This window comes from Nyctibius grandis, chromosome 11 (assembly GCF_013368605.1).
Source record: "Nyctibius grandis isolate bNycGra1 chromosome 11, bNycGra1.pri, whole genome shotgun sequence".
In the NCBI taxonomy this organism is placed as follows: Eukaryota; Metazoa; Chordata; class Aves; order Nyctibiiformes; family Nyctibiidae; genus Nyctibius; species Nyctibius grandis.
This window is the reverse complement of record NC_090668.1, coordinates 26,414,606-26,442,097: the sequence shown is the minus strand read 5'-3', so window position 1 is coordinate 26,442,097 and position 27,492 is coordinate 26,414,606. Positions and strand designations below refer to the sequence as shown.

General features: G+C 58.9%; 1 protein-coding gene across 10 annotated transcripts; it reads left to right on the top strand.

The window, feature by feature from the left end:
• Nucleotides 1-411: 411 nt before the first annotated feature.
• TLE3 (TLE family member 3, transcriptional corepressor) lies at nucleotides 412-27,492 on the top strand. 10 transcript variants are annotated; one of them, XM_068410558.1, is made up of 21 exons: nucleotides 412-682; nucleotides 1,124-1,260; nucleotides 1,339-1,439; nucleotides 1,539-1,602; nucleotides 2,418-2,462; nucleotides 9,267-9,329; nucleotides 9,689-9,763; nucleotides 14,547-14,748; nucleotides 15,742-15,758; nucleotides 18,510-18,629; nucleotides 18,791-18,841; nucleotides 19,014-19,169; nucleotides 19,254-19,386; nucleotides 19,864-20,045; nucleotides 20,762-20,838; nucleotides 21,046-21,295; nucleotides 22,082-22,329; nucleotides 22,608-22,755; nucleotides 23,906-24,056; nucleotides 24,423-24,499; nucleotides 25,180-27,491. In XM_068410558.1, the coding sequence occupies exons 2-21, from the start codon at nucleotides 1,237-1,239 to the stop codon at nucleotides 25,285-25,287; spliced, it is 2,292 nt and encodes a 763-aa protein (XP_068266659.1). In that variant the 5' UTR covers nucleotides 412-682; nucleotides 1,124-1,236; the 3' UTR covers nucleotides 25,288-27,491. The 10 variants fall into 10 exon arrangements, with proteins under 10 accessions (XP_068266659.1, XP_068266657.1, XP_068266658.1 ...); XM_068410556.1 differs by having other exon boundaries at nucleotides 19,864-20,060; XM_068410557.1 differs by having other exon boundaries at nucleotides 14,544-14,748.

Here is a 27,492-nt window from a genome sequence, read left to right as displayed (position 1 = left end):
CTCTGCCGGTCTAACGGGGTTAGGGGCAGAGCTACGCCGCACCGGCTGCAGGAGGAGCCGGCAGCGATCGCTGGGGGCCGAGGGCTCCCGCCGGCGGCGGGGGGAACCGGGCGGCGGGGCCGGGGTGGGCGGGGCCTGCGCGGTGGGCGGGGCCCGCGGGGTGGGCGGGGCGCCGCCGCCGCTCTCGCTCCACGGCTTCAGACACAAGCTGGCATTGTGACGTCACCGCCGGCGGCGTCCAATCAGCGTCCGCCTTCCCCCGCCCCCACGTGGGATCGCCGCCTCGCCATTGGTCGGCGCCGGAGAGGCCGCCCGGGTTTTGTTCCCCGTCCCCGCCGCCCCGCTTCGCCCGAGCGCTCTGGCGGCGGCGGCGGCGCGGGGCGGACGGAGCGCGTGCTGCGGCGGGGCCCGGCTCGGCGGCGGCGGCGGCATCGCGGGGGGCTGCGCTCGGCAGCGCCGGCCCCGCTCTCCGCAGGGCTCCCGGGACCCCCGGAGGAGCAGCATGGCTTGTGGAGTTACGGCGAGACCGGCTGGACGGAGCTGAACGGCCGCCCCCGGGCGGGGGGGGGAGCCGCGGCGGAGGCACCGCTTCGCACTTCGCATGTCCGCGGCGCCCGGGCAGTCGGATGTGTACGGCCTCCTTCCCCCCTCCTCCTCTCCTCCATGGCCGTCGTGCTCCGGCGTTAGTTCCTGGCTTTGCTTCCCCCTTCTCCTCGCCGCAGGAATACCGCGGGATCCTCCTTCCGCCGCGCTCTTCGCGTTGCGTTTTGTTCTCGTTGTTGTTTCTTTTTTTATTATTTTATTTTTTTTTGGTGATTTTTCTTTTTTCCGAGAGCGGCTGCCGGAAGGGGAGGGGGGGGGTGTGAGGAAGCGGAGGACCGCGGAGCAGCGCGGCGGGGGGGGGGGGGGGGGGGGGCCCCGGCACCTGGCCCCCGGCGGTTGCGGGCGGCTCGGCCGGGCTGGGCTGGGCTCCGCGGGCGCGCAGCGGCGGTGCGGAGCTTTGCGCAGGGTTTGGTGGAGGGGGGGGGCACGCGGGGAGCCGGCCGGGCCCGCTCCCCCCCGCCATGCCCGCCCTCCCTCCTCCGCCCCCCGCACGGACTTTCCTCTCCTCTCTTTGTTCCAGTTCTCGGCCTCTCCCGGAGCGCTCCGTGGCTGGCGGGCAGCAGCAGCGCACGTCGCGATCGCCGTAGCGAGGCACGGCGCGGCTGGCTCCAGTGACCGCGCCCCAGCCCTGCCATGTACCCCCAGGGCCGGCACCCGGTGAGTCCCGCTCCCCCCGTGCCCACCCCCCCCCCCCGCTCCGCCCCGCTCCCCGCCGCTGAGCGCTTCTCCCCGCAGGCTCCGCACCAGCCGGGCCAACCGGGCTTCAAATTCACCGTGGCCGAGTCCTGCGATCGGATCAAGGACGAGTTCCAGTTCCTACAAGCCCAGTACCACAGGTGAGCCCGGGGGGGGGTCCGGGGCGCGGCTGCGGGGGGTGCCGCTCCCCTCCCTCCCTTGCCCGCGGGGTCTCACCCCTCTGCTCTGCCCCCTCCCAGCCTGAAAGTGGAGTATGATAAGCTGGCGAACGAGAAGACCGAAATGCAGCGCCATTACGTTATGGTAAGAGACTTTAATCAGATTTCGGATCAGGCTGTAAATGTTATTAGCTGGGAAAGGGGGGGGGACACACACACCGCCCCGGCACAGGACCCCGACAGCCCCGGTTCGGGCGGGGAGGGGCTGCCCGGTGCCCGGGCTCAGCGGGTGCCAAGTCCCCTGTTAACCCCCACCGGGGGGGTGGGCAGGGGCAGCGGCTCGGGGGGAGGCGGGGATGCCCTGGGGGTAACCGGGGGCGGCCGGGCAGGGCGGGGCGAGGCCACCCCGGTGCCTCCCCAGGGCATCCCCCCCCTCCCCCGGAGGGATGTGGGCTCTTTTGTTGCCGCAGAAGCCTCTTTTTGCGGCATTTACACGGCGGGGCCCCGGGGTGGGCTCGTTTGTGTTGCTAATGGCTTTAAGCCGGAGCCAGCACCCCCTTTCCCGGCGGGGAGGAGGGGGGCCGGGCGCTCCCCGGGCTCCGGGAAGGGGGAACAAATCCACCCCCCCCCGGTGAGAAGCTGGGTTTTTGGCCAGGCTACGGGCTGTACCTGTTCTGCCAGGGCCGCGCAGACGCCTGTCACACAGCTCTGCGCCTCTTTGTTTTTCTAAGTAGCTTAGGAGGAGAAAACAGGAGTAAAAAAGGAGTGTCCTCTTGTTAAATGCATGCCAGTTAAACCCCATAAACATCTGCTTATTATAAGGTATAATTTCCTTGGCTACGAATGCTTTGAGCGCAGTTTTGACCGGGATGCTTGCTGGTAATGACCTTATGCAAATACCTTATGTTAAATTAATTCAAATTCTTCTTGGCTCTTTTTTTTTTTTTCCTCGTTGCCCAGTACTACGAAATGTCGTATGGTTTGAATATTGAAATGCACAAGCAGGTGAGTAATTTAAAATGGGGGGGGGGGAATTGTGATTGATTGATCTCCTGTTGCCCTTTTCTCAACCTGAGATAAAATAGGCTCTGATTGCACTGAATGGGGGATAAGTGCTGGAGTCGGGGATGTGGCTCTGGGTGAGATCTTGTGGGGGAGCTGCAGGTTGATGGCAGGACGGTGATTTTTTACCTATATTCAGGAGAAATTTAGCTTTGGAGAAGAGTGTTTATGCGAAGAGGTGAAAATAGCCTTTGCCTTCCACGCTGGGAGGCCGGTACCTGGACTAGCGCGTTCCCAGCACTCGGAAAATACTCTTATCTCCTGCGTTTTCCTCTGGTTTTGTTGTTGGTACAAGGCGGCTGTTCCTAAGGTCATACCCCTGATACTCACCGTGCTGTAGCGTGAGACTTAGAAGGGAATTATCTTCAGGGATACCGATATCTTGTGGTGTGTTGCTCAATGTCACGGACTTGTCTTTGCATCTGGAAAATGAAGCAATGTTTGGTACGGGTTGTTTTTTTTTTAAGTCTCCTCTAATATGTAACTCGCCTGAAGGAAAAATAGAGAAGGCCACAGCAGAATGTGGTGTGCTACCTTGATAAGATTATAGTTAAAGAGCCTAAAGGCTGGGCACATGATGGTAAAACTTAAAGGAATAAAGTTATTATTGAGATTAGACCTGCTTATTTGTGCTGCTGCTGCTTACTGGTTTTAGAAGGAGTTCTAATTAAGAACTTAAGGCAGATAGAAGTTGACATCAACTTTGCAATTCGCCAGTCAGCCCCATTCAGCTCCGGGGTGGTTTTGCTTAATAGCAGCGTGGCAGCCCTGAGTAAGAAGGTGTCTGAGCCCGACTGATGAAATGCAGGGCTGTGGATCTGCCTCTCCCCCCCTCCGCGCACGCTTCCCTTTAGCTTTCTGGTACGTAGTCACGGGGTAACGAAAATAATTACTGCTTAGTCTTCAGTTTTTTAAAATATCTTCTTCCACGCAGATAATCCTGACTTCTTCATTGCTTCTGCCTGGACAAAAGCGTCCCTGGGGGAGCTGCGCAGGAGCCCGGGTCCCCCGTGCCCGGGGCGAGCGGGGGCACACGGGGCTGGTGTGCGGCTCGGGGGGGAACCTCAGGCATGATCTTGCCTTGGTGCAGCCGGGAACGCTCCTGAACGCAGGATTTCTGCTTGGGCTGGCGGTGGCCTCCTGCGAGGAGTTTTGTGTGTGCCCAGGGGAGCGCAGACCCTCTTCAGAAACGCTCGAGGGGTTGGAGTAGCGCGAGCGTCCGTGCGGGCTGCTTTTGGGAGAGGGGATGGATGCCTCTGGTCGCTCGGGGATGGAACAGCTTCGCTCTGTGCTGGAATAATACAGCAAGATACGGAGCTTTTTCTCTCGGTGGAAGCTTTGGAAGCGGTTGTGTGGTGTGTTTTCCGCCAGCGCGTGGTCACAACCCAAAACTGCTCCAGGAGGGTTTGTGCCACGGGGTGAGCGTGGGGCTGGGGGGTGCTGTGCCGTCCGCTCCATCCCACCACCGTGTGAGGTGTCTGGGGTGGGTTTGGAGGGTAACGGGGGAGCCCCGGCGTGCCCAGGGGTCGGTTTTCCGTGGGGCTGGCCCTCGGTGACCCGGGTTTTGCGGGGTGGCAGCCCAGGGGGGGGCCCTGCGTGGTCGGTGTCCCTCGCCGCAGATGAATCTCGGCCAGATGACTCCAGCCCGCGCCCGCTTTGGTTGTTCCTGGTGACATATGCTGCGTGCCTGGTGCTGGGCTGGGGGGGCAGCTTGGGGAGGTGAAGCTGTCGTGTTCTTTAATTGACAGCGATGTGCGTGGTGCTGGAGGAAAACAAAGCAGAGCTGCTTCCAGGCGAAAATGGGGCGAGCAGGGCGGAGGGCTGGGCTCTCACCCCTCTTTTGGGCTGCAGCATCGCCCCGAAAGATGCCCAGGGTCCTGCCCGCAGCTGGTGGAGGGTGCCTAGTGCTGGCCAAACACTGCTCTCAGCTGACCTGGTTAGCGGGTGACTTGTGTTTATCCGCACACAATCGAGTAGACTGAAGTGCTTGAATTATTCATGCGGTGTCCTGCCCTCCAGACTTGACTGCTTGTGATTACATCTGCTCGAGACAAACATTGATGGATACTTCATCTTTAAGCAAAAGGGGATTGTCTGTCTGTGGGCTTATATAACAGATTATCTCTTCTACGCTGAATATTAAGTGTGTGCATATGTGGCTGCGTGTGTGGGGTGGGTTTTTTTTTCTTCCTTCTCGTTTTGTTTCTTGTTAAGAAAAAAAAAAAAAGTAGTTTCATAAACAACTCCATATGCAAGGAAATATTTAGGAAGTGACTACCCACTTTGTTGCATATAACGCAGTGAGTTGCTCCTTACATCAGTCTGAATGGAGCAGTGCTTAAACCTGAGCCTGGTCGGGAGGTTTCTTTTTAAACCTGAGCAAAACTCTTTTTTTTTAAATTTTTTTATTATTTTTTTTTAAGGTTAATTGATTTTTACAAAAGCAACTTTGGTTCCTCTGTTGGCTTTGCATTGTTTTTGTTCAGACCTCTGTAGATAATCGCCGAATACAATCTTTTGGAATTGTTATTCCCTCCGAAAAACTTAATTTTTTGTGGGGAAACGGGACACCTCGTCCAGGAGAACCTTTGTGCTGATTTTTTTTTTTAATGGCCAAGAACTCTCCACATAAGCACTTCTTGTTTTCGTGCTTAAACACTTAATGCTGGGAACAAGCCTAAACCCTCCTGACACTTCCACGGGCAGAGGGGCATGCTTTTTTTTTTTTCTAGAATATTCCAAGAACACAATATACTTTGTCTTGCTCGTTAGCAAGGAGTGCCAGGTAATAATTTGCTAAGTACTTCAGAAGCCAGGTAATTTGTTGGTGTGATACTCTTAAGGTAGAAGGGAATAGCTGTGGCCTCTCCCTCCCCTGGCCTTTGTGGGAGGCAGCGGGAGCCCCTGGGTGGCTTTTGGGGGTTCTGGGTGGCTTTTGGGGGTTCTGGGTGGCTTTTGGGGGTCCCAAGTGGGTTTTGGGGGTCCTGGGTGAGCTCTGCCCCCCCCAGCCCGGGTGCTGGTGGTAATTCTCTAATGGGGGGTTGCGGCCTGCCCCTCCACACCCCCTCCCTGAATTTAATTCTCATCAGCGAAGCTCTCCACTTGGCTAATAACGATAGCAGCCACAAATAGCTTTCAACATGCCATTGACAGCCCGGTTGGAGAGAGCACTTGAAATAGCGGTAGACAGCTGAAAGTGCCCATAATTGTGCGCCGGAGTGAGAACCACACTGCTCAAGGGCCTGATTTTCATGTGCTTGAAGAGACAATATCCTGGTTTCAACAGATGCTTCTGGTGCTTCACGGGTGGTGTGATTTACTCCCTGCCTTTCCCCGAGCGCCCCTGCCACCCTCTGCCAGGGCTGAGGTTTGGGGGGGAGAGCCGGGGTGGCTGAGGGGGGTTATGGTGGTGCAGACCCCTCTTGGAGACCTGGGGGTTTGGAGCCCAGGAGAAGACTCCTGGGCTTCTCACTGGGAGTCTTGAGTGAACCGTGGGGTGATGCTGATGCCCCATTCCTGCATCCCATGGAGCATCCCTGTCGGCAGCCCTACCCACCCCATCGCTCCGGGGGTCTAGGCTTGCAGTGGAAAGCCTTTATAGCGTTCTGGTGTGTTTTTCAAGAGGAGGAAAGGTCAGCAGAGCGATGCTGTGCCTTCAGCCCCTCGTCCCCAGCCTGCTTCCCACTGTTTAAATCAATAACAGGTTGGAGTTGGGTCTGGTGTGGCCCAGCATCTGTTCTGAGGCTGCCTCTGGGATGGTCTGGTGCGCTGCAGTGACTCGCTTCACACCCCTGTGGCTTCGTGGCGGGTCTATTCTGCTCGGGGTGCGGGTTGGGAGGTGTGTGCGGGGTGTTTGGGCAGGCTGTGGGGTGGGTTTCTCTAGGTGCATCCATCCCCAGGGCATGGCTGAGCCTTGGCCCCGAAGGCTCCTGAGCGCTGGGCACCCAGGAGGGCTTTGGGTCCCATCCTGGTACTGCCCGAGGGTGCTGGGACCACCCCAGGGGTGTGACCCCCGGGGCAGTGATGGGGCTGGGGCAGCTCCCGTTTGCTCTCAGCGAGGGTCAGGGCTAAGGTACTTCGTCCCAGCGAGCCTCTCTGTGCCCCCAGCGATGCCTGCAGGGTGTTGTACCCCCGTTCAGGGCCGGGGCTCTGCTCGCCCTCGCGTGCTTCAGGCGGCGTTTGAGGTGGCTCCTTTCAGCTCGGCTCTGCAGATCCTGCGCCCGGGTTATTTTTAAACTTCCCTCTGCCACGTCCAGGTGTAAAGACGCCAGGACGGGGGGCTGGGGAGAGCCAGCCCCGCAGCTATTTAACACCATGCCGCCGCGCTGCTGCAGCCGGAGCCCCTGCCCGGCTCTTGACGGGCTCCGGCAGCGGCTCTCGGTGCCCTTTGGGTGCTGCTCTGGCCATTTTAAGAGCGGGTGGCAGGACTTGCAGCCAACCTCTTGATTTACAACCAGTGCAGATGTTTTCTCCGATCCCTCCCCACTCACCAAGCACCAGCCCAGAGTGTTTCTTGAGCAGCGGGTCAGATTCCCAGCAGGGACGGGGGGGTGGCAGGGGATTAGTGGGGATTTCAGGTTTTCCTGCCTCCTTGCCCTGTCTAACGAGGGGCATGGAGCTGCCATCAGTGGGTGGGTGCCTCTCCCGGGGTGCCCTGCGCAGCCCCTGGTCCCTGACCCGTGGCTCGCTCGTGGTCCAGCGAGGATGCCGGGCGCTGGGAGGGATGTGGAGGCTGGATCGCCGTGGTGGTGGGGAGGGAGGTTTTTCTTGGCAGGAGCAGCTTGGAGGGGGCTCGGGGATGAATGAGCCCTGTGACGGGGAAGGTGTCGGGTGTGAAACCCTCCCCTGTTCCCGGCGCGCTGGAGGGGATCCCCTTTTGCTCCTGATTTTTAATGGGGACAACTGGAGTTTAATGTGCTGGGGACTGGGAAAAGTTAAAGCGAACAAATATTTAAAGATCGTTGAATCTCGTGTTAACAGGAAACCTCACGGCTGTAAACACGATGTTTTGGACTTCGTGCTGGCCGGATCCCACGTGGGGAGTCTCTCAAAGTTTTTATTCAAATCTTTGTTGGAAATTTGGGCAAAATTGGGTTGAAAAGTGGAGGCGATGGGTTGTTGTGTGTCTTGTTTGTCTGGACGATGCTGGGGACAGCCCAGCACCTCCCCTCCTTCCCTATGGCCTGTTTGGGTGCTGCATCGTTCCCTTTACACCTGAACAGCCTTTGTGACACGCAGCTGGTGCTGGCACTGCTGCTGTCCCCTCAAATAAGGGTGGGATTTGTTCTAGGATTGGGTGGGGGCTGGCAAGGAGTCATACAGCGAGTGCTTGTTGTGTCCAGAATCCAATAGGCTTCATCCGAGGGAATAAATATTTAATGGAGCTGCAGTTTATATCGAACCTAATCGATGTGTCAGTGCCAAAAAGGCCTTTAAAGAGGTTTACCCACTGCTGAGCAGCGCGTGGTGGGAGCACTGGGTTAGTACCAGCGTGCCCCAGCCGCTGCCCAGCTCCTCAGAGCAAGGGGTCAGCGCCTGGTGGTTTTTTTTTCCTCCAAACTATGACATTTGGATTTTTTTCTTGCAGTATTTGAGAGCAGGTGGAGCTGAGAGCCCCTCTTGGGGTCGGCACCCCACTGGGGCTAGGATTAAAAATCAGAGCTGCTGTAGGGTGCATCCTTTGGGGCTGAGCGGTGGGGAGTGGGGAGGGTGAAGCCTGGGGGTGATTTGGGGAGCACGTGGGGGGGAGGAGGCACCTTGCTGGAGCGAGCCCCGGTTAATCACTTGTTATCGATAACGAGCTGCTCGGGGCTGTCGGAAGGAATTTCTGGGCGTTTGATTCTGCGCCAGGGGCTCGGCTCCGGCCATTGTTGCGGCGCTGAATCCTCACGGCTGCTGGGGCCGTGTTTGAGTTGGACCAAAAGCTGTTTTAACAGCTGCTGGGGCTGGCGGGGCCGGCGTTAACCCCTGGGAGCTGGGCAGGAGCATCCGTGGGATGGCACCTCCCGGCACTGGGGTTATCAAATGTTCTGAGTTAATGGGGGTGTTGCAGAAACCACGGTTTGACAGTAGAGGTTTGTTGTTAAAACTCCCAAATAACGTGGTCAAGGTTAAATGGTTGTGGGTTAAATGGGAAGGGGACCAGAGTGTCCCCAGAGCGTGAGGAGGGCGGCTGTGTCCGTGGGCAGGGGAGTGTGGAGTGGGCACGGGGGCACTTGGGATCTTTGGGGACATGGAGCTTCCTCTTGTGTGGCCAGGAGGGGACAGGGAGGGGATGCCCAGGAGAGGATGGGGATGCAGGGAAGGGGACAGTGAGGGGATGCCCAGGAGAGGATGGGGATGCAGGGAAGGGGACGGGGAGGGGATGCCCAGGAGAGGAGGGGGATGCAGGGAAGGGGATGGGGATGCACAGGAGGGGATGGGGATGCAGGGAAGGGGACAGCGAGGGGATGCCCAGGAGAGGATGGGGATGCAGGGAAGGGGACAGGGAGGGGATGCCCAGGAGAGGATGGGGATGCAGGGAAGGGGACAGCGAGGGGATGCCCAGGAGAGGATGGGGATGCAGGGAAGGGGACAGGGAGGGGATGCCCAGGAGAGGATGGGAAGGGGAGGGGGATGCACAGGAGAGGGTGGGGATGCAGGGAAGGGGACAGCGAGGGGATGCACAGCTGCTGCCAGGAAGCCTCGTGCAGTCCGTGGGAGGCTGCTCGGTACTAACTGTTGCTTTTTCTTCTTCCCCTTTTTCAGACAGAAATTGCTAAAAGACTGAATACGATTTTAGCCCAGATCATGCCTTTTCTGTCACAAGAGGTAAGGATGTTTTCACACCCCAGACAGAGGATGCTGCTTCTCCTGGGGGGGGGGTTCCACAGGAAGGCAGCGCTGTGCCCTTCGGTGGGGTCCTGTGAGGGGCACAGACCTGATCCCCCCAACCTTGTGGTTTGGGGGTGTGGAGCTGCTCTGGGGTGCCCCGTGAGAAACAGGGCTCAGATCCCACGTGGGCATTGTAACACCCTTGGGGTGAGGGAGAGCCAGACCCCGCGAGGGGCTTTGCACCAAGCCCCTGGAGCAAAAAAAGGCTGCGAGGGGCTGCTCCGGGGTCCCTGGGCAGGGAGGTGGGATGATGCTGACCCAGCATCTGACCCGCCCGTGCCCCTCTGTCCCCACAGCACCAACAGCAAGTCGCACAGGCTGTTGAGCGTGCCAAGCAAGTGACAATGACGGAGTTGAATGCTATCATCGGGGTACGTGGACTTCCCAATCTGCCTCTCACCGTGTGTATACCCCTTTTATTCCTATCATTTACCATAACCAGAGGCAATCCTGCGCTCAGGGGGGGTTCAAGAAGGGCGGCTCACAGCACCAGGGCCCTCTCAACCCACCAAAACTCCCCCAATCCGGCATCGAGCGGGACGGGGAGTGGCAGCCACCGTCCCCGTCCCCCTCCCTGGGCTCTAACGCAGCACCGGGAGCCAAATCTGGTGTCCTCCATGGGTGCCCCGCAGCCCCCCCGAGCCCCCTGAGCCCAGGCATGTCTCTGCGCGTGCTGTTGATGTGAAATGTGCTGTAAACTTGACGGAGTTGTTGTTCCATGCGTTGACTTTACCCGCTCCCGTCGTGCCGGGCTCTCTCTTGCAGATCCTGGGCGGTTTTCTTAGGCTTAACAATTGTTATTGTCTCTTTCGTTGATTGATCTCAATCCAGCAGCAAACCTGCTCTCTCTTGGAGCTCCCTGGGACATCAGCGTCCCCAGCCAGTCCTGGGGAGGTGGCTCCAGAGCTCCTCTGGGTTTTGGTGTTTGTTTTCCAGAAAATACTGATTTTAAATTTATTTTTTTGAGTAACTATTTACACTTCTGTCTTAAGCTACAAGGATCTTTGCGATTCTCCGCGTTTAACTTGCTTTTATATAATTTTTTCTGATTTTATGGGTAGCACCAAGCGTGGAATCGGGCTCTGGGCTGCTGCAGCGGGGTCCCCCGTGGTGGGTCTCAGGGTCCCCTGTGGTGGGGCTCGTGGGGAGGGGGATGCTGGGCTGCCACGAGCTGCTTGCAGCCAGGAGCCCAGGCAGCTAGAGGCAGATATTGGAATTCAATTAAGGTAAACGAGCAGGGTCTGTGACCCCCGTTTTCAAGTTAATTGCTTCCCCGGATCAGAGCAAGCATCACCCCGTGGTTAAGCAGCTCTGCTGATTTGGGTGGTGGGTCCGTGCTGCTCGGGGGCTGCTGCACCTCCCCAGTGCCCCCCCAAGGCATGAAACCAAGAGGGTTTGGGTTTTTTTTCCCAGCAAACAGAATTTCTCCCCTTGGTGCTCTTGTAGCGTTGCTCACGTGGGTGTTCTCAAGTGGAGGGACCCCCACCCCTGTGTCCCATGGGGACACTGTCCCCTGCCGTGCCTTGCAGTGAGAAGGCGACTCTATTTATAAACTGCACCAGCATCTTGGTGCAGGTGCTGCAAACAAAATCGATAACACACACAAAACCATACCAAATCATTAAAACCTTTCTTTTTTTTCCCCTTTTGAGGTCAAGAACTGTTAATTTTATGCATCTAGGCCATTGTCTCACAGTTCCTCTGCTTCAGGCTTCTGTGAAATCGAGCCCTTGATTTGGTTATAGCTCTGGAAATGATTAGACTACTATACTAAATTTAACGCGAGTGGTGAACTTAAGTGGTGAACCATTAAATCGGTTAACAAAGGCATGAAGCATGATGTACATAATCCAATTAAAAACACTCTACGTACGAGATATTCCTTGCCAGCCTTTCTCCTAACTTGTAACCTCTTCATATCTTCACCATATTTGTCTGGCACATGCTGAGGGACTCCAGAAGGAAAACAGTTCCGGGGCTGTGTATCCTACTGGCCCGTCCCCCCGGGGCTGGGTGATGCCCCCATCCCCTGGCGCTGGGTCCACAGCCCCTCGCTGCAGGCTGATGCCCCTGCAGAGCCCACTTTGGGGTCCTGCCAGCAGACAAGAAGCCCCTGAGTGGGGCTGAGCTTGCCCTTCAGCTTGGGCGCGCTGGGGAGGTGGCAGGAGGGTCCCTGGCCCCGGGTCCTCGCACGTGCCACGCTGCGTGTGCAGCTTTGTCGGGCAGGACCCTGGTCCTGCTCAGAGCTGAGCACCCCGTCGTGTCCCTGCTGTAGGCTGGGGCGGGGGGCACCCACCCAGGGGTGCCCACGTGATGTGGTTTTTAAAAACAACCTTTTTCAGGGGAGGGCATAAGGGGCAGGGAAGGGAAGGGGGGACTTTCCAGCAGAGAAGATGCCAAGCGAGCAGCATCCCTCTGCGCTGTGGAGCCCTGGGTGGGTTTTATCCCTCTCCGTGGGGTCTCCAGGACGTGATTCCCGAGTGCTGCGCAGGAGGGATGTGTGTCAGCTGCTCCCTGGAGCGACGGGCACGTCAGAGCGATGCGGGGGCCACGTCAGAGTGATGCAGGACCACGTTGGAGCGATGCAGGAGACCACGTTGGAGCGATGCAGCCGGGCAGGACGGTGGCTGCAGGGAGCTGTGAGTGGGTCTGGGGACCCTCTGGCACCGCAAGCACCTGCCCAGGCACCCTTGGCCGCAGCAGGGTTGTGTGCTGGGCTCCTTGGCTCGTCATCTTTGTGCCACGGGAGGGACCTGGCCACCACACGGCTCCTTCCAGGATGGGGTCTGCAGCCCGAGGTGTGATCTTCGCTGCCCATGGAGCTGCGGGCAGCCCAGCCTCGATGCGGGATGGAGGGACGAGGCTTCAGCCTGGAGACTTCCCAAATGGATCCTGCTCACTGGTTCCTGCCTGCCAAAAGGGGAGAAAAACACCTTTAAACCTTGTCTTGGGCCACAGCGGGATGTTGTGTCTTGGCATTTGTTTCCACCCCCTGCACTGGAGCGGGGCTGCTGCGAGGGGGTCCAGAGCCCGTGGGGCCAGTCCACCGAGCCCTGGGATGGATGTATTTGCTGGCAGCATTAAAAGAAAAGAAGAAAAAGGGAAGAAACCAGCAGTTTTCCACTCGGCTGGAGGGCAAGGCTCAGGGTGGCCATTCCGCAGTGGAGCTGCGTTGTCCCCTGGGGCCGTGCCAGGGCTGTGACCCCCATGGACGTCGCTGGGCTGGAGTGTTGCTGCGTGGACCCAGGGTGCCCATGAGACCGTGCCCCGCTTTGGGGCTCCTGCTGCTCCTGGGAGGAGCAGGTATTTCTGCCCACCGTGGAAGCTGGAGCTGGCTGAGGATAAAGCATTGGATCTCTGTGCGTCCCAGCGCCGTGGTGATGGGCACCTGCTGGGAAACCATCGGGGCTGTTCTCCAGGGTGATGCTGTGATCTGTGGGCCAGCCCTGCCTCCCACTTCAGTGGGTGGAAATCACGTGAGACTGGGGCTGCACAGAGCCTCGGTGATCTCGGCGATCTGGGGAGGGTCAGGTTGGCCATTAGGAAGCATTTCTTCTCAGCAAGGGTCATTAGCCATTGGAAGGGGCTGCCCAGGGAGGTGGTGGAGTCACCATCTCTAGAGGGGTTTAAGAAAAGCCTGGCCATGGCACTTAGTGCCCTGGTCTAGTTGCCATGGTGGTGTCAGGGCAATGGTTGGACTCGATGATCCCAGAGGGCTCTTCCAACCTCAGTGATTCTGTGAGGGCCGAGGCTTTGCACCTTGTGCTTTGGTGTCGGAGGGATCGATCTCAGCACGTGTGTGTGGCGAGGAGTCAGGGGCTGCGCTCCCCACTGTCGAGGGACACGCTGGCACCATGTGGCTGAGTCCCTGGGGCTGGGGGCCCTGCTTGTTCTCCTCATGCCCTGCCCGTGAGCTCGCCTCACACTGCTGCCTGACATGGGCTGGTTTGAGGACACCACCTCAGCTGGGGGTCCTGGGGATGCTCCCCATCGCTGCCCTGGGGTGGAGCAGCCTGGCAGGAGCCGAAAGGCTCCTGCTTTTGAGAGAGGCTGAGAGAGCTGGGGCTGTTCAGCCTGGAGAAGAGAAGGCTCCGGGGAGACCTTCTAGCACCTTCCAGTGCCTGAAGGGGCTACAGGAAAGCTGGAGAGGGGCTTTTGACAAGGGCATGGAGTGACAGGACTAGGGGGAACGGTTTTAAACTGAAAGAGGGGAGATTGAGATGAGATCTTAGGAAGAAATTGTTTGCTGAGAGGGTGGTGAGACCCTGGCCCAGGTTGCCCAGAGCAGCTGTGGCTGCCCCCTCCCTGGCAGTGTTCAAGGCCAGGGTGGATGGGGCTGGGAGCAACCTGGTCTGGTGGAAGGTGTCCCTGCCTGTGGCAGGGGGGTGGGACTGGATGGTCTCTAGGTCCCTTCCAACCCCACCGGGGTGTCACACACTGTCCCCCTCCCTGTTGCGGGGTGCTGGGGTCACCCCAGTGCTGCAGGGCACGAGCAGGTTCGGGGGCACCTGGGTGCGTTCCCTGCCTGTGGCAGGGGGAAGATGCACTGGAAATTTCCTTGCAGAAGGGTCTGTGCCCATCGGGGTGCCCCGTGCAGGGGTGTGGGGGGTGCTGGTGTGTCCCCTTACCGTGGGATCCCCCTCCGCACACAACCCGCTCTGGTGACCGGTCCTGCTGTGCTTGGTGGCACTGGGGAGGGAGAAAACCTGCCCCGGGCTGGTCGCGGGGACCCAGGGGAGGTCAGGGGGCTCTGCCACAGCCTGTGTGTGCCCCCAGCCCGTGATTCCCGCTGGTGCTCGGTGTCCCAAATGCAGGTTTCCAGCCAGAGCCGCTTTCTCTGTCTTGGGTGGGATTTCTTTAATTTATTTTTTGTTTTTGCTTAATATCTACTGAAAAGCAAACCCAGCCAAGTCTGCCGTGATGATGTGAATTACCTTGAATTAACGATGACTCCCGCAGCCTGGCCCAGGGCCATGTTGTGGTGGGGGCTGTGCCCTGGGCACCCTCCGTCCCTCCTGCTAACGCGGCTTCTCCTTCCAGGCAGCCGAGCGGGGCAGCTCCCGGGGCATCGCCACGACACCGGGCATGCCCCTCGATGCCTTGCACCACCCCCGCTGCCCCCTCCCCGGCTCACTGGTGCTTTCATTGCAGCAGCAGCAGCTCCAGGCCCAGCACCTCTCGCACGCCGCCCACGGGCCCCCGGTCCAGCTGCCCCCGCACCCCTCGGGCCTCCAGCCGCCGGGCATCCCGCCCGTCACCGGCAGCAGCTCGGGGCTGCTGGCTCTCGGCGCCCTGGGGAGCCAGGCACACCTCGCCGTCAAGGACGAGAAAAACCATCACGACCTGGACCACAGAGGTGAGAGCGAGGGGCGAGGTCGGTGCGGTCCCGGGGCTGCTCGTCGCTGCATCCCGTGGCACGAGCGATGCCCTGGTCCAGGCCTGGCCCTGCTCCCGGTGCCCCGTCCCTCGGGGGAGGGCTCCAGGGGTTGGGCTGCTGCTTCTGGGGATGCAGCTTTGCCTAAAGGATGCTCCAGCCCCTGAGCTCAGCGTGGGTGGCCAAGGGTGGGATGTTCCCAGCAGCAGCTTCCAGGCGATCCTAAAGCTTTCCCCACTCTCCTGTTTGCTGAGGTCAGCGGCTCGGGGAGGGTGGGATCTTTGAGGGGTGGCAGGGGACCTGCCCCCAAACACCCCTCTCCTTGCTCGTTTAGGGCAGGGAGTGCAAATTGCCCCTAGAAATGACACTGGCAGATTGGCCTCTGCCAACCAAACCTGCTCACGTGCAGGTCTCCCTTCAGCCGTGCCTTAGTGGTGAAGCAGCCTTCCTCCTCCTCTCCTCCTCCTCTCCATCACTGTCGGAGACTTCATGGTCTGGAAACCAGCAGTAGTCACTACCAGACCTGCTGGTTTTCCCTATTAATAGCAATAAGACAATCTTTTTAGAAGAAAAAATGATGTTTGAGTCAGATCAACGGCCAAACCACATCCCGCTGGTGCGGCCGCAGCGATGGGGCGGTTGGGACCTTCTCCTGGGCTTGTGACTTGGGGTACAGGAGCCTTGGGCTGATGCCATCCCTTTTGCATTTAGGGCATTTCCCCTTTCCTCTGTTTTGCCAAATAAATCACATGGACAGAAGGAAAGGGGCCGGCGGGGGCTGGATGGATGGGGGACGGGGGTTTTAAAGCAAAACCAAACAGAGCCCGGATAGGTTTGGAGTTCAGGCAGGAGAGCGCACCAGGAGGAGCTTCTAGGTTTATTTTTCTGTTTTAAGACTTATTCTAACTTGCTTTATTTATGTGTCTTCTCTGTTTTGGCCCTGACCTCACCTCTGACACCGGCTTCTTCTCCAAGAGCGAGACTCAAGTGCAGTAAGTCCCGTTACCTCCTTTTTTTTCTCAGTTCCTGGTGGCTGCGTGTTTGTGTTTTGTCTGTTGTTTTAAAAAACAGACTTGTGGGTGTGAGCTCCAGGGATGCCTTTTCATAGAATCATAGATGTCAGGGGTTGGAAGGGACCTCTGGAGATCATCGAGTCCAACCCCCTGCCAGAGCAGGGCCAGTCTAGGGCAGGTCACACAGGAACGCATCCAGACGGGGCTTGGAAGTCTCCAGAGAAGGAGACTCCACAACCTCTCTGGGGAGCCTGTTCCAGGGCTCTGTCACCCTCACAGTGAAGAAGTTCTTCCTCATGTTGAGGTTGAGCTTCCTGTGCTCCAGCTTGCATCCATTGCCCCTTGTCCTATCGCAGGGCACAAGTGACAAGAGGTTGCCCCTTTCCTCTTGACACCCAGCCCTCATCTATTTATACACATTAACCAGATCCCCTCTCAGTCTTCTCTTCTCCACACTCAAAAGCCCCAGGTCTCTCAACCTTTCCTCATCAGGCAGGTGCTCCAGTCCCTTTTGCACAGGTCCTGTTTAATAATAATAATAATAATAAAAAAAAGGAAGGAAAAACCCCCCACGCTGGGTGGAAGAGCTGCTGGGCTGGGGCGAGCGGGGCCTGTTGAGATGTGTTTAAGAAAAGCCTGGACATGGCACTTAGTGCCCTGGTCTAGTTGCCATGGTGGTGTCAGGGCAACGGTTGGACTTGATGATCCCTGAGGTCTCTTCCAACCTGGTTGATTCTGTGATTCTGTGAGATTTGGTTTAAATCTTTTTATTTTTGATCGCCGCAGAGCTTCGAGCTTCGGTTTCAATTGACTAAGCCCCATGAATGAGCGTGGTCTAAAAATCCTCGGGCGAGTAGGAAAGCTGTTTCATTCCTGATCGCTCCTCTATTATCTTGGGCCGTCTATAATCTGTCGGGCTGGGTTTGGGGCTATTACGCCGCGTTAAGGAGGACTTGGAAGGCCGAGCAGTTGACTAACCAGCTCAGCCACCATGGGGGGGGCAGCCGGTGTCCCCGACACCTCGGCGGTGGGAGCAGCGGTTGGGGATGGAGAGGGTGGTGTGGGGGTGTTTGGAGCGTGGTGGGGGGCTGCCCTCGCCACGGGGGGCTCAGCCCACGCCGCTGTCTCAGCTGGCAGCACAAAGGGCGGCTGAGCCGCTGCGGCAGCGATTTCCTGCCATCCCCGAGCCCACAAATGGGCCTTTTGAGAGCTGGGGGCGGGTGGGAAGAAAAGTGCCATTAAAAGGAGGGGGAGAGGGGAATTGGGCATCATTAACCTCCTCCTCGGGCGCGGAGGGGGCCGTCGGAGATGGGCAGGTTCCCGATCTATAAAATAAACCACCGGGGTATTCCCGGCGGAGGGTTAATGCGCACGATAATCAGAGTTAGTCATTCATATTTTCCTAGCCTGGCCTGTGCAATAAAAAATATTTAGTTCCTTGGCGGCGGGCCAGCGGCGGGGCTGAATGGATCGATGCCTCTAAATGCTTGACATGATTCTCTGGGAGCTGCGAGGTTTTTTCAGCATGACTGCCTGAGAAGAAAGACCCCGGTGTTATCCAAAGCTGCTTATTGGGGAGCGAGGGGAAACACGAACTGCTTTAGTTCTCCCTTTGAGCCGGGAAAGAAAGGCAGGGCAGAGCGGAGGGCCGCGCTGCGGAGTGGGGCGGCTCTGCTGAGGGCACCCAACGATGCTCACGGCGATGGGGATTTTTCCAGACGTTTTTTGGATGCCCTTTGGCTGGGCAGAGCTCGGCCGCTGGCACCGGGGCTGGGGTGAAGCGGTTCCTTTGCTCTCCCCTGTTGAACGCCGGGGATGAGGCCCCGGCTCTGCTGATGCTGGAGGAAGCACCTTCCCCTGCCCAGGGCCAGGGCGAAGCTCGGGTGCTCCCTGTGGGGGGCAGAGGATGGTGGAGATGGTTTAGGGCAGTGCAGCTCTTCACAGAATGGTCAAGGGTTGGAAGGCACCTCTGGAGATCACCCAGTCCCACCCCTGCCCAAGCAGGGTCACCCAGAGCACGTCGCACAGGGTCACGTCCAGGCGGGTTTGAATATCTCCAGAGAAGGAGACTCCCCCGTTCCTGGGCAGCCTGTGCCAGGGCTCTGGCACCCTCACAGCAAAGAAGTTCCTCCTCATGTTCAGATGGAACTTCCCATGTTTCAGCTTGTGCCCGTTGCCCCTTGTCCTGTCGCTGGGCACCACTGAGAAGAGTCTGGCCCCATCCCCTTGACACCCACCCCTGAGGTATCTGTAAGTGTTGATAAGATCCCCCCTCAGTCTGCTCTTCTCCAGCTGAACAGCCCCAGCTCCCTCAGCCTCTCCTCGCAGCAGAGATGCTCCAGCCCTCTGACCATCGCTGTACCCTCCGCTGGACTCTCTCCAGTAATTCCTTATCTTTCTTGAACTGGGGGGCCCAGAACTGCCCACAGTTACTCCAGGTGTGGCCTCACCAGGGCCGTGTAGAGGGGGAGGAGAACCTCCCTCGACCTGCTGCCCACACTCTTCCTCACGCACCCCAGGACACCACTGGCCTTCCTGGCCCCAAGGGCACATTGCTGGCTCATGGGGAACTTGTTGTCCCCCAGAACCCCCAGGTCCTTCTCTGCAGAGCTGCTCTCCAGTAGATCAGCCCCAGCCTTTACTGGTGCATGGAGGCTGTTTGCAGCACTGCTCGTCAAGTCCCGTTTCCTTCTGTTGTTTCCAACTTAAAAGCTTTGTCTGTTATCGCAGAATAATTCCGTTTCGCCCTCGGAAAGCCTGAGAGCCAGCGAGAAGCACCGGAGCTCCACGGACTACAGCATCGACTCCAAGAAGCGGAAAGCGGAGGAGAAGGACAGCATGAGCCGATATGTGAGCGGTGGGGACGGCTGGTGCTGGGGGGGGCTGAGAGGTGCTGGGGGGGCTGCAGGACTTGGGGTGGGTGACCTGTGTGCTGCTGCTGGGGGGCTCGGCTCCACTGGGGCTGCCCCCCACCCAGCTCTCTGCGGGATGTAACTCCCTTGGTGTTCCAGGACAGCGACGGCGACAAGAGCGATGACCTGGTGGTTGACGTCTCCAACGAGGTGAGTCGTGGGGACATCTTGGCACATCTGCTCCTCTCCCCATGGCACGGGGGGGGTTTGGGGGGTGATGCCTTAGGGCCCCCCCGGCACCAACCCAATTGCTGCCTGAAGGAGGGGCCGGAGGGAGCCCTCCCTGCTGCTGGGGGTGCCAACGCTTTGTCGTGTCCCGCAGGACCCCGCCACCCCCCGCGTCAGCCCGGCCCACTCCCCCCCGGAGAACGGCCTCGACAAAGCCCGCGGGCTGAAGAAGGGGGACGCGCCCAACAGCCCGGCCTCGGTCGCCTCCTCCAGCAGCACTCCCTCCTCCAAGACTAAAGACCTGGGCCACGTACGTGCTGGGGGGGCTCGCTGGGGCGGGGGGCTGGCCGAGCAGGGGCTGAACTCATCCTTTTTTAAACCTCATCCCATCCAGAACGACAAATCGTCGACGCCCGGGCTCAAGTCAAACACTCCGACACCGAGGAACGACGCTCCGACCCCGGGGACGAGCAGCACGCCAGGGCTGCGGCCGATGCCCGGCAAGCCGACTGGCATGGACCCCCTGGGTGGGTAGCCGCGTCCCCTGGGTGGGTAGCCGCGTCCCCTGGGTGGGTACCCGGTCCCGTGGGTGGGTCCTGGACCCCTAGGGTGGGTACCCGGTCCCGTGGGTGGGTCTTGGACCCCTAGGGTGGGTACCCGGTCCCATGGGTGGGTCCTGGACCCCTAGGGTGGGTACCCGGTCCCATGGGTGCGTCCTGGTACCCTGGGTGGGTACCAGTCCCCCAGGTGCCCCGTGGTCCCCCAGTGCCCCCTCTCTGCTGCTGTCCCCAGCATGCCCTCAGCCCGTGCCCTCCATTGGGGACACACCAGTTTCAGGAGGTTCAGGTTTATTGAGGACCTAATCCAGCCCAGGAGAGGGGTGCCAGCAGCTCAGGTGGTCCCCATGCCTGAGGTGGGGTGAGGAGGGAGGCCCAGCCATGGTGTCCCCTCCTCGGGGGCTGGCGGGCTCTGTCCCCTGACCCATGTCCCCAACCCTCGCGCAGCCTCGGCCCTGCGGACGCCCATCTCCATCGCGGGCTCCTACGCGGCTCCCTTCGCCATGATGGGGCACCACGAGATGAACGGCTCGCTCACCAGCCCCGGCGCCTACGCGGGGCTCCACAACATCCCCCCGCAGATGAGCGCCGCTGCCGCCGCCGCCGCCGCCTACGGCCGGTCGCCAATGGTGAGCTTTGGAGCCGTACGTAGCACTTTTAGCTCCTTTTCTCGGGTGGTGGATGTGGGGAGGGTCTGGGGGGGGAGGTTGCCTGTGTCAGCTGTGAACCTGGGGCTCCTCACCACTGTCGAAGGATACTGGGCATCCCCTTGGATGGGGCTGGGAACAACCTGGTTTGGTGGAAGGTGTCCCTACCCGTGGCAGGGGGGTGGGACTGGGTGACCTTTAAGGTCCCTTCCAACCCGAACCATTCTGTGATTCTATGATTTCACAGAATCCCAGAATCACTGAGGTTGGAAGAGCCCTCTGGGCTCATCGAGTCCAACCATTGCCCTGACACCACCATGGCAACTAGACCAGGGCACTAAGTGCCATGGCCAGGCTTTTCTTAAACCCCTCCAGAGATGGTGACTCCCCCACCTCCCTGGGCAGCCCCTTCCAATGGCTAATGACCCTTGCTGAGAAGAAATGCTTCCTAATGTCCAACCTGACCCTCCCCTGGCCAAGCTTGAGGCTGTGTCCTCTTGTCCTACGCTGCTCCTCGCAGACCAGAAGCCCTTGGCTAATTCCCCAGTCCTTCCCCTTTCTGCCAGGGGAAAAAATGACAATTAGCTATTGAGCAGCAAGGGGGAAAAAAGGGAGTGGGCGAGTGGCCTGGTGGGTGGGAAGCTGTTTGTGTGCCCAGCTCGTGCCTGGCCTTACCCTGCGTGTGTGTCTCTTGGCAGGTTGGTTTCGACCCGCACCCGCCCATGAGAGCCCCCGGCCTGCCCTCCAGCCTGGCGTCCATCCCCGGCGGGAAGCCGTAAGCCCCCCTCACTGCTCTGGGTGGGGATGAGTGTGGTGGGAGGGCAACGAGCGTGGGGTTCACCCGGGGCTGGGTCTGGCTGAGCCCCCGGCGAGCAGCAGTGGACCCCAACCCTCAGCAAGGCACAGCCCGGGTTGTGGTGCCACCCGCCCCCCCCTTACACTGCGTTACTGACCCCCCGTTTGCCCCCCCTGCCCCCGGCAGAGCCTACTCCTTCCACGTGAGCGCCGACGGGCAGATGCAGCCCGTGCCCTTTCCCCACGACGCCCTGGCGGGTCCCGGCATCCCGCGGCACGCCCGGCAGATCAACACGCTGAGCCACGGCGAGGTGGTGTGCGCCGTCACCATCAGCAACCCCACGCGGCACGTCTACACCGGGGGCAAGGGCTGCGTGAAGATCTGGGACATCAGCCAGCCGGGCAGCAAGAGCCCCATCTCCCAGCTGGACTGCCTGGTAAGGGTGCTTGGGGCAGGGAGCACAAATCCAGGCTGGGCAGAGAATGGGTTGAGAGCAGCCCTGAGGAGAAGGACTTGGGGGTGATGGGTGACGGGAAGCTCACCATGAGCCAGCAACGTGCGCTGGCAGCCCAGAAAGCCACCCGTGTCCTGGGCTGCATCCCCAGCAGCGTGGCCAGCAGGGCGAGGGAGGGGATTCTGCCCCTCTGCTCCGCTCTCGTGAGACCCCCCCTGCAGTGCTGCGTCCAGCTCTGGGGCCCCAACAGAAGGAGGACACGGAGCTGTTGGAGCGAGTCCAGAGGAGGCCACGGAGATGCTCCGAGGGCTGGAGCCCCTCTGCTCTGGAGACAGGCTGAGAGAGCTGGGGCTGTTCAGCCTGGAGAAGAGAAGGCTCCGGGGAGACCTTCTAGCACCTTCCAGTGCCTGAAGGGGCTACAGGAAAGCGGGAGAGGGGCTTTTGACAAGGGCATGGAGTGACAGGACGAGGGGGAACGGTTTTAAACTGAAAGAGGGGAGATTGAGATGAGATCTTAGGAAGAAATTCTTTGCTGTGAGGGTGGTGAGACCCTGGCCCAGGTTGCCCAGAGCAGCTGTGGCTGCCCCCTCCCTGGCAGTGCTCAAGGCCAGGTTGGATGGGGCTGGGAGCAGCCTGGTCTGGTGGAAGGTGTCCCTGCCTGTGGCAGGGGGTTGGAACTGGGTGAGCTTTAAGGTCCCTTCCAACCCAAACCCTTCTGTGATTCTAAATCATTCTCTGTCCTCCTCCTAATGCCTCTTCCCCCTCCAGAACAGAGATAACTACATCCGCTCCTGCAAACTCCTCCCCGACGGCCGCACGCTGATCGTGGGGGGGGAAGCGAGCACGCTCACCATCTGGGACCTGGCCTCCCCCACACCCCGCATCAAGGCTGAGCTGACCTCCTCCGCCCCCGCCTGCTACGCCCTGGCCATCAGCCCCGACGCCAAAGTCTGCTTCTCGTGCTGCAGCGACGGCAACATCGCCGTGTGGGACCTGCACAACCAGACGCTCGTCAGGTGAGCCCGGAGGTTGCTCCTCGCCGTTAGCGGGGTCTTTCTGGCCATGTTTTGGTGTGAGGACCTTGGGGATGGTGGCAACAAGGTGATCTCGTGGTGCTTTGTCTGTAAGGGAGCCCTTACTGGTGCTCCTTGGCAAAGGATGCTCCTGGGGTGGGTTTCCAGGCGTGCTTGGTGCCTTGTAGACGTAGCCCGAGCACCAGCTCCCTTGAAGCAACCTACGTGCTCTTTGCTAGCCTTCCCCTTGAAGATTTTTGTTATTTTTTTGTCATTCTAAGGCAATTCCAAGGCCACACGGACGGCGCCAGCTGCATAGACATCTCGCACGACGGTACGAAGTTGTGGACGGGGGGTCTGGACAACACGGTGCGCTCCTGGGACCTGCGGGAAGGGCGGCAGCTCCAGCAGCACGACTTCACCTCCCAGGTCAGCACGGGCTGCCCTCGGCCCCGGGAGTGGGGAACGGCCTGGCCTCGTCGTGCAGCTCCTCGTGGGGACCCCGTGCGGGGGTTTATCCCTCCAGTTTGGCCGCTGGCTCAGGCGTGGGGGCTTTTCCTGCCCCCCCCAGGCCCCTGTTAGCTCCGTGCAGGGCTGTCCCCGCTGCTTTAGGAGTAACCCAAGAGCGTCCAAGGCAGGAAGGGCTGTGGGACTCCCTGGCTCTTGTTTCTGCTCCTCTTCTGTCGCTTTTTCACCCGTTGCAAGACCAGGCTGCCCTGGGGAAAGCAGTGCTTGCCTGGGGACGCCCACGGGTGTTACGGGCTGGCTCTGGTGCCCCGCTGGTGGGATGGCTGCAGGGCTTGGGTCCTGCAGACCCTCCCAGAGGGGCAAAGCCAGGACCTTGTGTCCCCTTGGCCAGTGCAGCGGTCTCCGTGGGGCTGCTGCAGACGCGTGGCAGCTCCAGGGCTGGCCAGCAGCCCCCACCAGTGCCATAGAGCTGGGGAAACTGGAGCTGCGTGGTCAGGGTCCAGAAAGGCACCTGCCTGGCTGAGATCTCCTCTGCATCCCAGCTACTGACCCCGTGGTGCTGGTGGTCTGGACTAATGCTTGCCATCATGGAGCTGGGCACCCAGGGGCCGTGGCACCCAGGGGCCGTGGCACCCAGGGGCCATGCCACTGTGGCTTCCAGCCCACGAGTCGCTGTGGCTTGGAGCTCACTTAGTCTCGCTGCCTTCCACACTGAGTTTTCCTCTCCTGGAGGGTGCCAGGAAGGTACCTCGTGTCCCTGCATTTTGGCGGGGGTGCCTTGGGCAGGGCAGGAGCTGGGGATGTGCTGCGGGGGCAGATGCCATCTGCCAGCTCCCGGCTTTGCTGTGCCTGCGTCTCGGTGGCTGGGGATGGAAGGGGACCAGGCTGTGTCCTTCCCTGCCCGTCAGGCCGTTTCTCTCCCCAATTGCTGGCCACGCTGCTGCGGGCAAAGCCATCACGTTGATATCACCGAGGGGGTCACCCCCGGCTCGGCGTCTCTCCCTGATGGGGAATTGCCAGGGACACAGAGGTGGCACTGGGGCAGGGGGCTGCAGGCAGAGCTGGTGGGTGCAAACCCCCTCCCTGAGCCGTCCTGCTGTCCCCCCCGCAGATCTTCTCGCTGGGGTACTGCCCGACGGGCGAGTGGCTCGCGGTGGGCATGGAGAGCAGCAACGTGGAAGTGCTGCACCACACGAAACCCGACAAGTACCAGCTGCACCTCCACGAGAGCTGCGTCCTCTCCCTCAAGTTCGCCTACTGCGGTATGTGGCGCTGGACCCGGCCCTTGTGGTGGCACCTGGGGACGTGCACGGGGACCACGGTGGGAAGGGATGGTGTGGGGGGGCTCAGCGTGGAGGCTCCCAGCAGGATCCATCCCACGGATGGTGCATTTGGGGATTGTCCCCCTAAAACCATCCCAGTCGTGGCTGCAAATTGCCGCGTCGCGTCGTGGGAGGAGGTGACGCAGCGTGTGGGAAATGTCCTGATTTTCCAGTTCCTCCAAAATCTCTTGATTTCTGAGGGTAAACAGCCAGAAGGCTCCGGGGGTGGGGAGAGGGTGGCTGTGGGGGCCGGTTGGTGGCTTCGGTGCTGCCTTTGCCGGCTGACACCGTGTTTCTGGGGTGCAGGGAAATGGTTTGTGAGTACGGGCAAGGACAACCTGCTCAACGCCTGGAGGACGCCCTACGGAGCAAGCATCTTCCAGGTAGGCTGTGTGCTGGGCAGGGGGGTGGGCTGCACCTGGAGCCCCCTCGGCATCTTCCTGGGGAGGGGGCACTGTACTGTACTCGGCACTGGTGAGGGGGCACCTCAAATCCTGTGTCCAGTTCTGGGCCCTGCACTTCAAGAAAGATGTTGAGGTGTTGGAGCGAGTGCAGAGGAGGGCGACCAAGCTGGGGAAGGGTCTGGAGGGTCTGAGCTGCGAGGAACGGCTGAGGGAGCTGGGGGTGTTTAGCCTGGAGAAGAGGAGGCTCAGAGGTGACCTTAGTGCAGTCTACAACTACCTGAAGGGAGGTTGGAGCGCAGTGGGAGTCGGCCTCTTCTCCCAGGCAACCAGCGCTAGGACAAGAGGACACAGCCTCAAGCTTGGCCAGGGGAGGGTCAGGTTGGACATTAGGAAGCATTTCTTCTCAGCAAGGGTCATTAGGCATTGGAAGGGGCTGCCCAGGGAGGTGGTGGAGTCACCATCTCTGGAGGGGTTTAAGAAAAGCCTGGACATGGCCCTTAGTGCCATGGTCTAGTTGCCATGGTGGTGTCAGGGCAATGGTTGGACTCGGTGATCCCAGAGGGCTCTTCCAACCTCATTGATTCTGAGACGCGGCCGTGCAGCCTCGTCGGGGAAACCAGACTGATGGTTTGTCTCTTTTTCTCCTTTTTTTTTCCCAGTCCAAGGAATCCTCGTCCGTCTTAAGTTGTGACATTTCAGCGGATGACAAGTACATCGTCACGGGCTCTGGTGACAAGAAGGCCACAGTCTACGAGGTCATCTACTAACGGTGGATTTTACAGCAGGGCTGGCACGTCCCGGCGGCGGGGGGGCTGCGGCGGGGCGGCCCCCGGGCTCGGCCACGGACCGGCGCGCTCCGGAGAGGCTCTGCCTCCTACAGTACACACGGATTTATTTGGAGGTCTGCAAATATGGCACACATTGAAGCCCTAAACAAATTTTTGTTTGGTTTTAGGGTTTTTTTTTTTGGAGGTTTATTTTGAATTTTTTTTTTTTGTTGTTGTTTGGTTTTCTGGTTCTTTCCATCTGCGCTTTGGTGGCACTATAAAGGACTTATTTTTTATTGTGATTTTTTTTTTTGGTGCATTCTGCATAAGACTTGTGAAAAATGTAAATAACGGACTAGTAAATAGCATTGGAAGGGTGGGGGACCCCTCCTGGTACACTAGTTGTGTATTTTTCGTCTGCTGTAATTGTATTCCACTGATGGTTTTGGTGGTGGCAATTTTATTATTTTTTTTTTTTCCTTACCCCCCCACCTCAAGAAGCGTCCGCTGGGATGTGACTTTATGCATAACCAGGCTGAGCAAAGCTGTCCACTGGTGAAAGTTGTTCCTACTGTCGTACCCGTGCGTTGTTGGGTGTGTTAGTGATGGGGGGACGCTGCTGGGACCGCGGGGGACTCGCTCGGATCCTCGCCTACTGACGGGACATCAGCAACACGATCACCTGGTTGGGTTTTTTTTTTTTTATATATGGATTTTTTTTCTTTTATTTTGTGCTCGTATGTTTGAAGAAAAGGGGAAGCCCACGCTGCGGGATCGCCTGCGCAAGCCCTTCTTGGTCTTCGGACAGAAGCGATGAGGAGTGATTTCAAAGAAAGCATAGTTAAAATTCAGCTCAGGGAGCCACGAAAGATAATAGCAACTTATGTGTTTTGTATTCAAATGAAAGTAAAAAAGAATTAGAATTGATAACCTTTAAAATACAGTTTTTTTAAAAGCAAAAGTTTACTAACAAGTAGGGTTTGTGTGTGGTGGGGAGGGGGGGGGGAAGGGGCTGGCTGCTGCAGGGGCCTGTGGGCTGTGTGGTCTTGTGTCTTCTGGTGTGTAGGGTCCGGTGAAGCAAACCCCCTCCCCGCCCAGGCCTGCGGTCCAGCCTTTTGTACTGACGGGGTTAAAAAAAGGAGAAAAAAAAGACAAAAAAAAAAGACATTAACAGGAAATAAAAGTATTTGTGTAGCAGAAGCGCTCACCCTGTATTGTAGCATATGGAAGAGGATTTTTATACTACATTTTTATGGATTATTTTTTAATTTTTTGGTTTGAATCCGGTCAAAAATAATAACGGTTTTAGGGTTCAGGTGAGAACTGGTTTGCATGGGGAGGATGGAGCAGAGGCAGCTGGTACCCGGCTGGCAGGGGCACGCGGGCGGCATCGCATCCCGAGGTGGGGTTGGAAGGAGATCTCGTGGGAAATGAATTTTTTTCCTGTCACATTAAGAGGTTTTGGAGATTTTTGCCCTTTTCTGTTCGAAGGAAAAAGAAGGGGAGTGTCCCAGGCGAATGGTGAGGGCTCTCTGTGGCTCGTCAGTGCTCGCTGCCTCGGCCGGGGAGGAGACGGGGTCGATCTCGTGTGTTAATGACCCAAGGAAGGAAAAAATTAATGACCCAAGGAAGGAAAAAATGACCCAAGGAAGGAAAAAGCGAGCTCTTAGGTAGGGAGCGTGGTTCTAAGGGCGCTTTGGTTGAGAAAAGTGACTGTGAACATGCCCCCGGTGCCAAGGGACCCGCGTTGGCACCTGCCAAGGGCTTCAGTGCTGCCCCGTGTGTGCCCTGGGGCTCGTGCTCTGCCCCCAGGGCTGGCACGGGTCTGTGCCCCCAGCCCTGGGCGTTGGGAGCATCCCCCCCTCTTAGCGTTGGTGGGGGGGTGTTGGAAAGGGCCAGGGGGGCTTTGAAGTGCCCCCCGCAAACTGCTCCAGCAGTTAGTCCCCCACGGGCGCTGGTTTGCGAGTCGGTGCTTCGTTTTCCTCCAAAAAAAGAAAGAAAAAAGGAAATAAACCTAAAGGAACTGGGTGTAGCGGAGCTGGCGGAGGGTGAGCGAGGGAGACTCTCGACTTTACACCAAAGTATGTAGCAGAATATGTACAGCTGTTAATAACTCCACCTGTTTTTTTGTAAAAAAGGGAGAAAAACAGACCAAAAAAAAAGAAAAAATAATAAAAAGTTAAATGTACTGAAGCTCAAATGCAA

Excerpts from the sequence above, each read along its gene's own strand:
- TLE3 (XM_068410549.1), top strand. The coding sequence starts at position 1,237 with ATGTACCCCCAGGGCCGGCACCCG. Across the intron at positions 1,261-1,338 it reads ACCCCCAGGGCCGGCACCCG|GCTCCGCACCAGCCGGGCCA; the intron begins GTGAGTCCCGCT and ends TTCTCCCCGCAG. Across the intron at positions 19,387-19,863 it reads GACTGGCATGGACCCCCTGG|CCTCGGCCCTGCGGACGCCC; the intron begins GTGGGTAGCCGC and ends ACCCTCGCGCAG.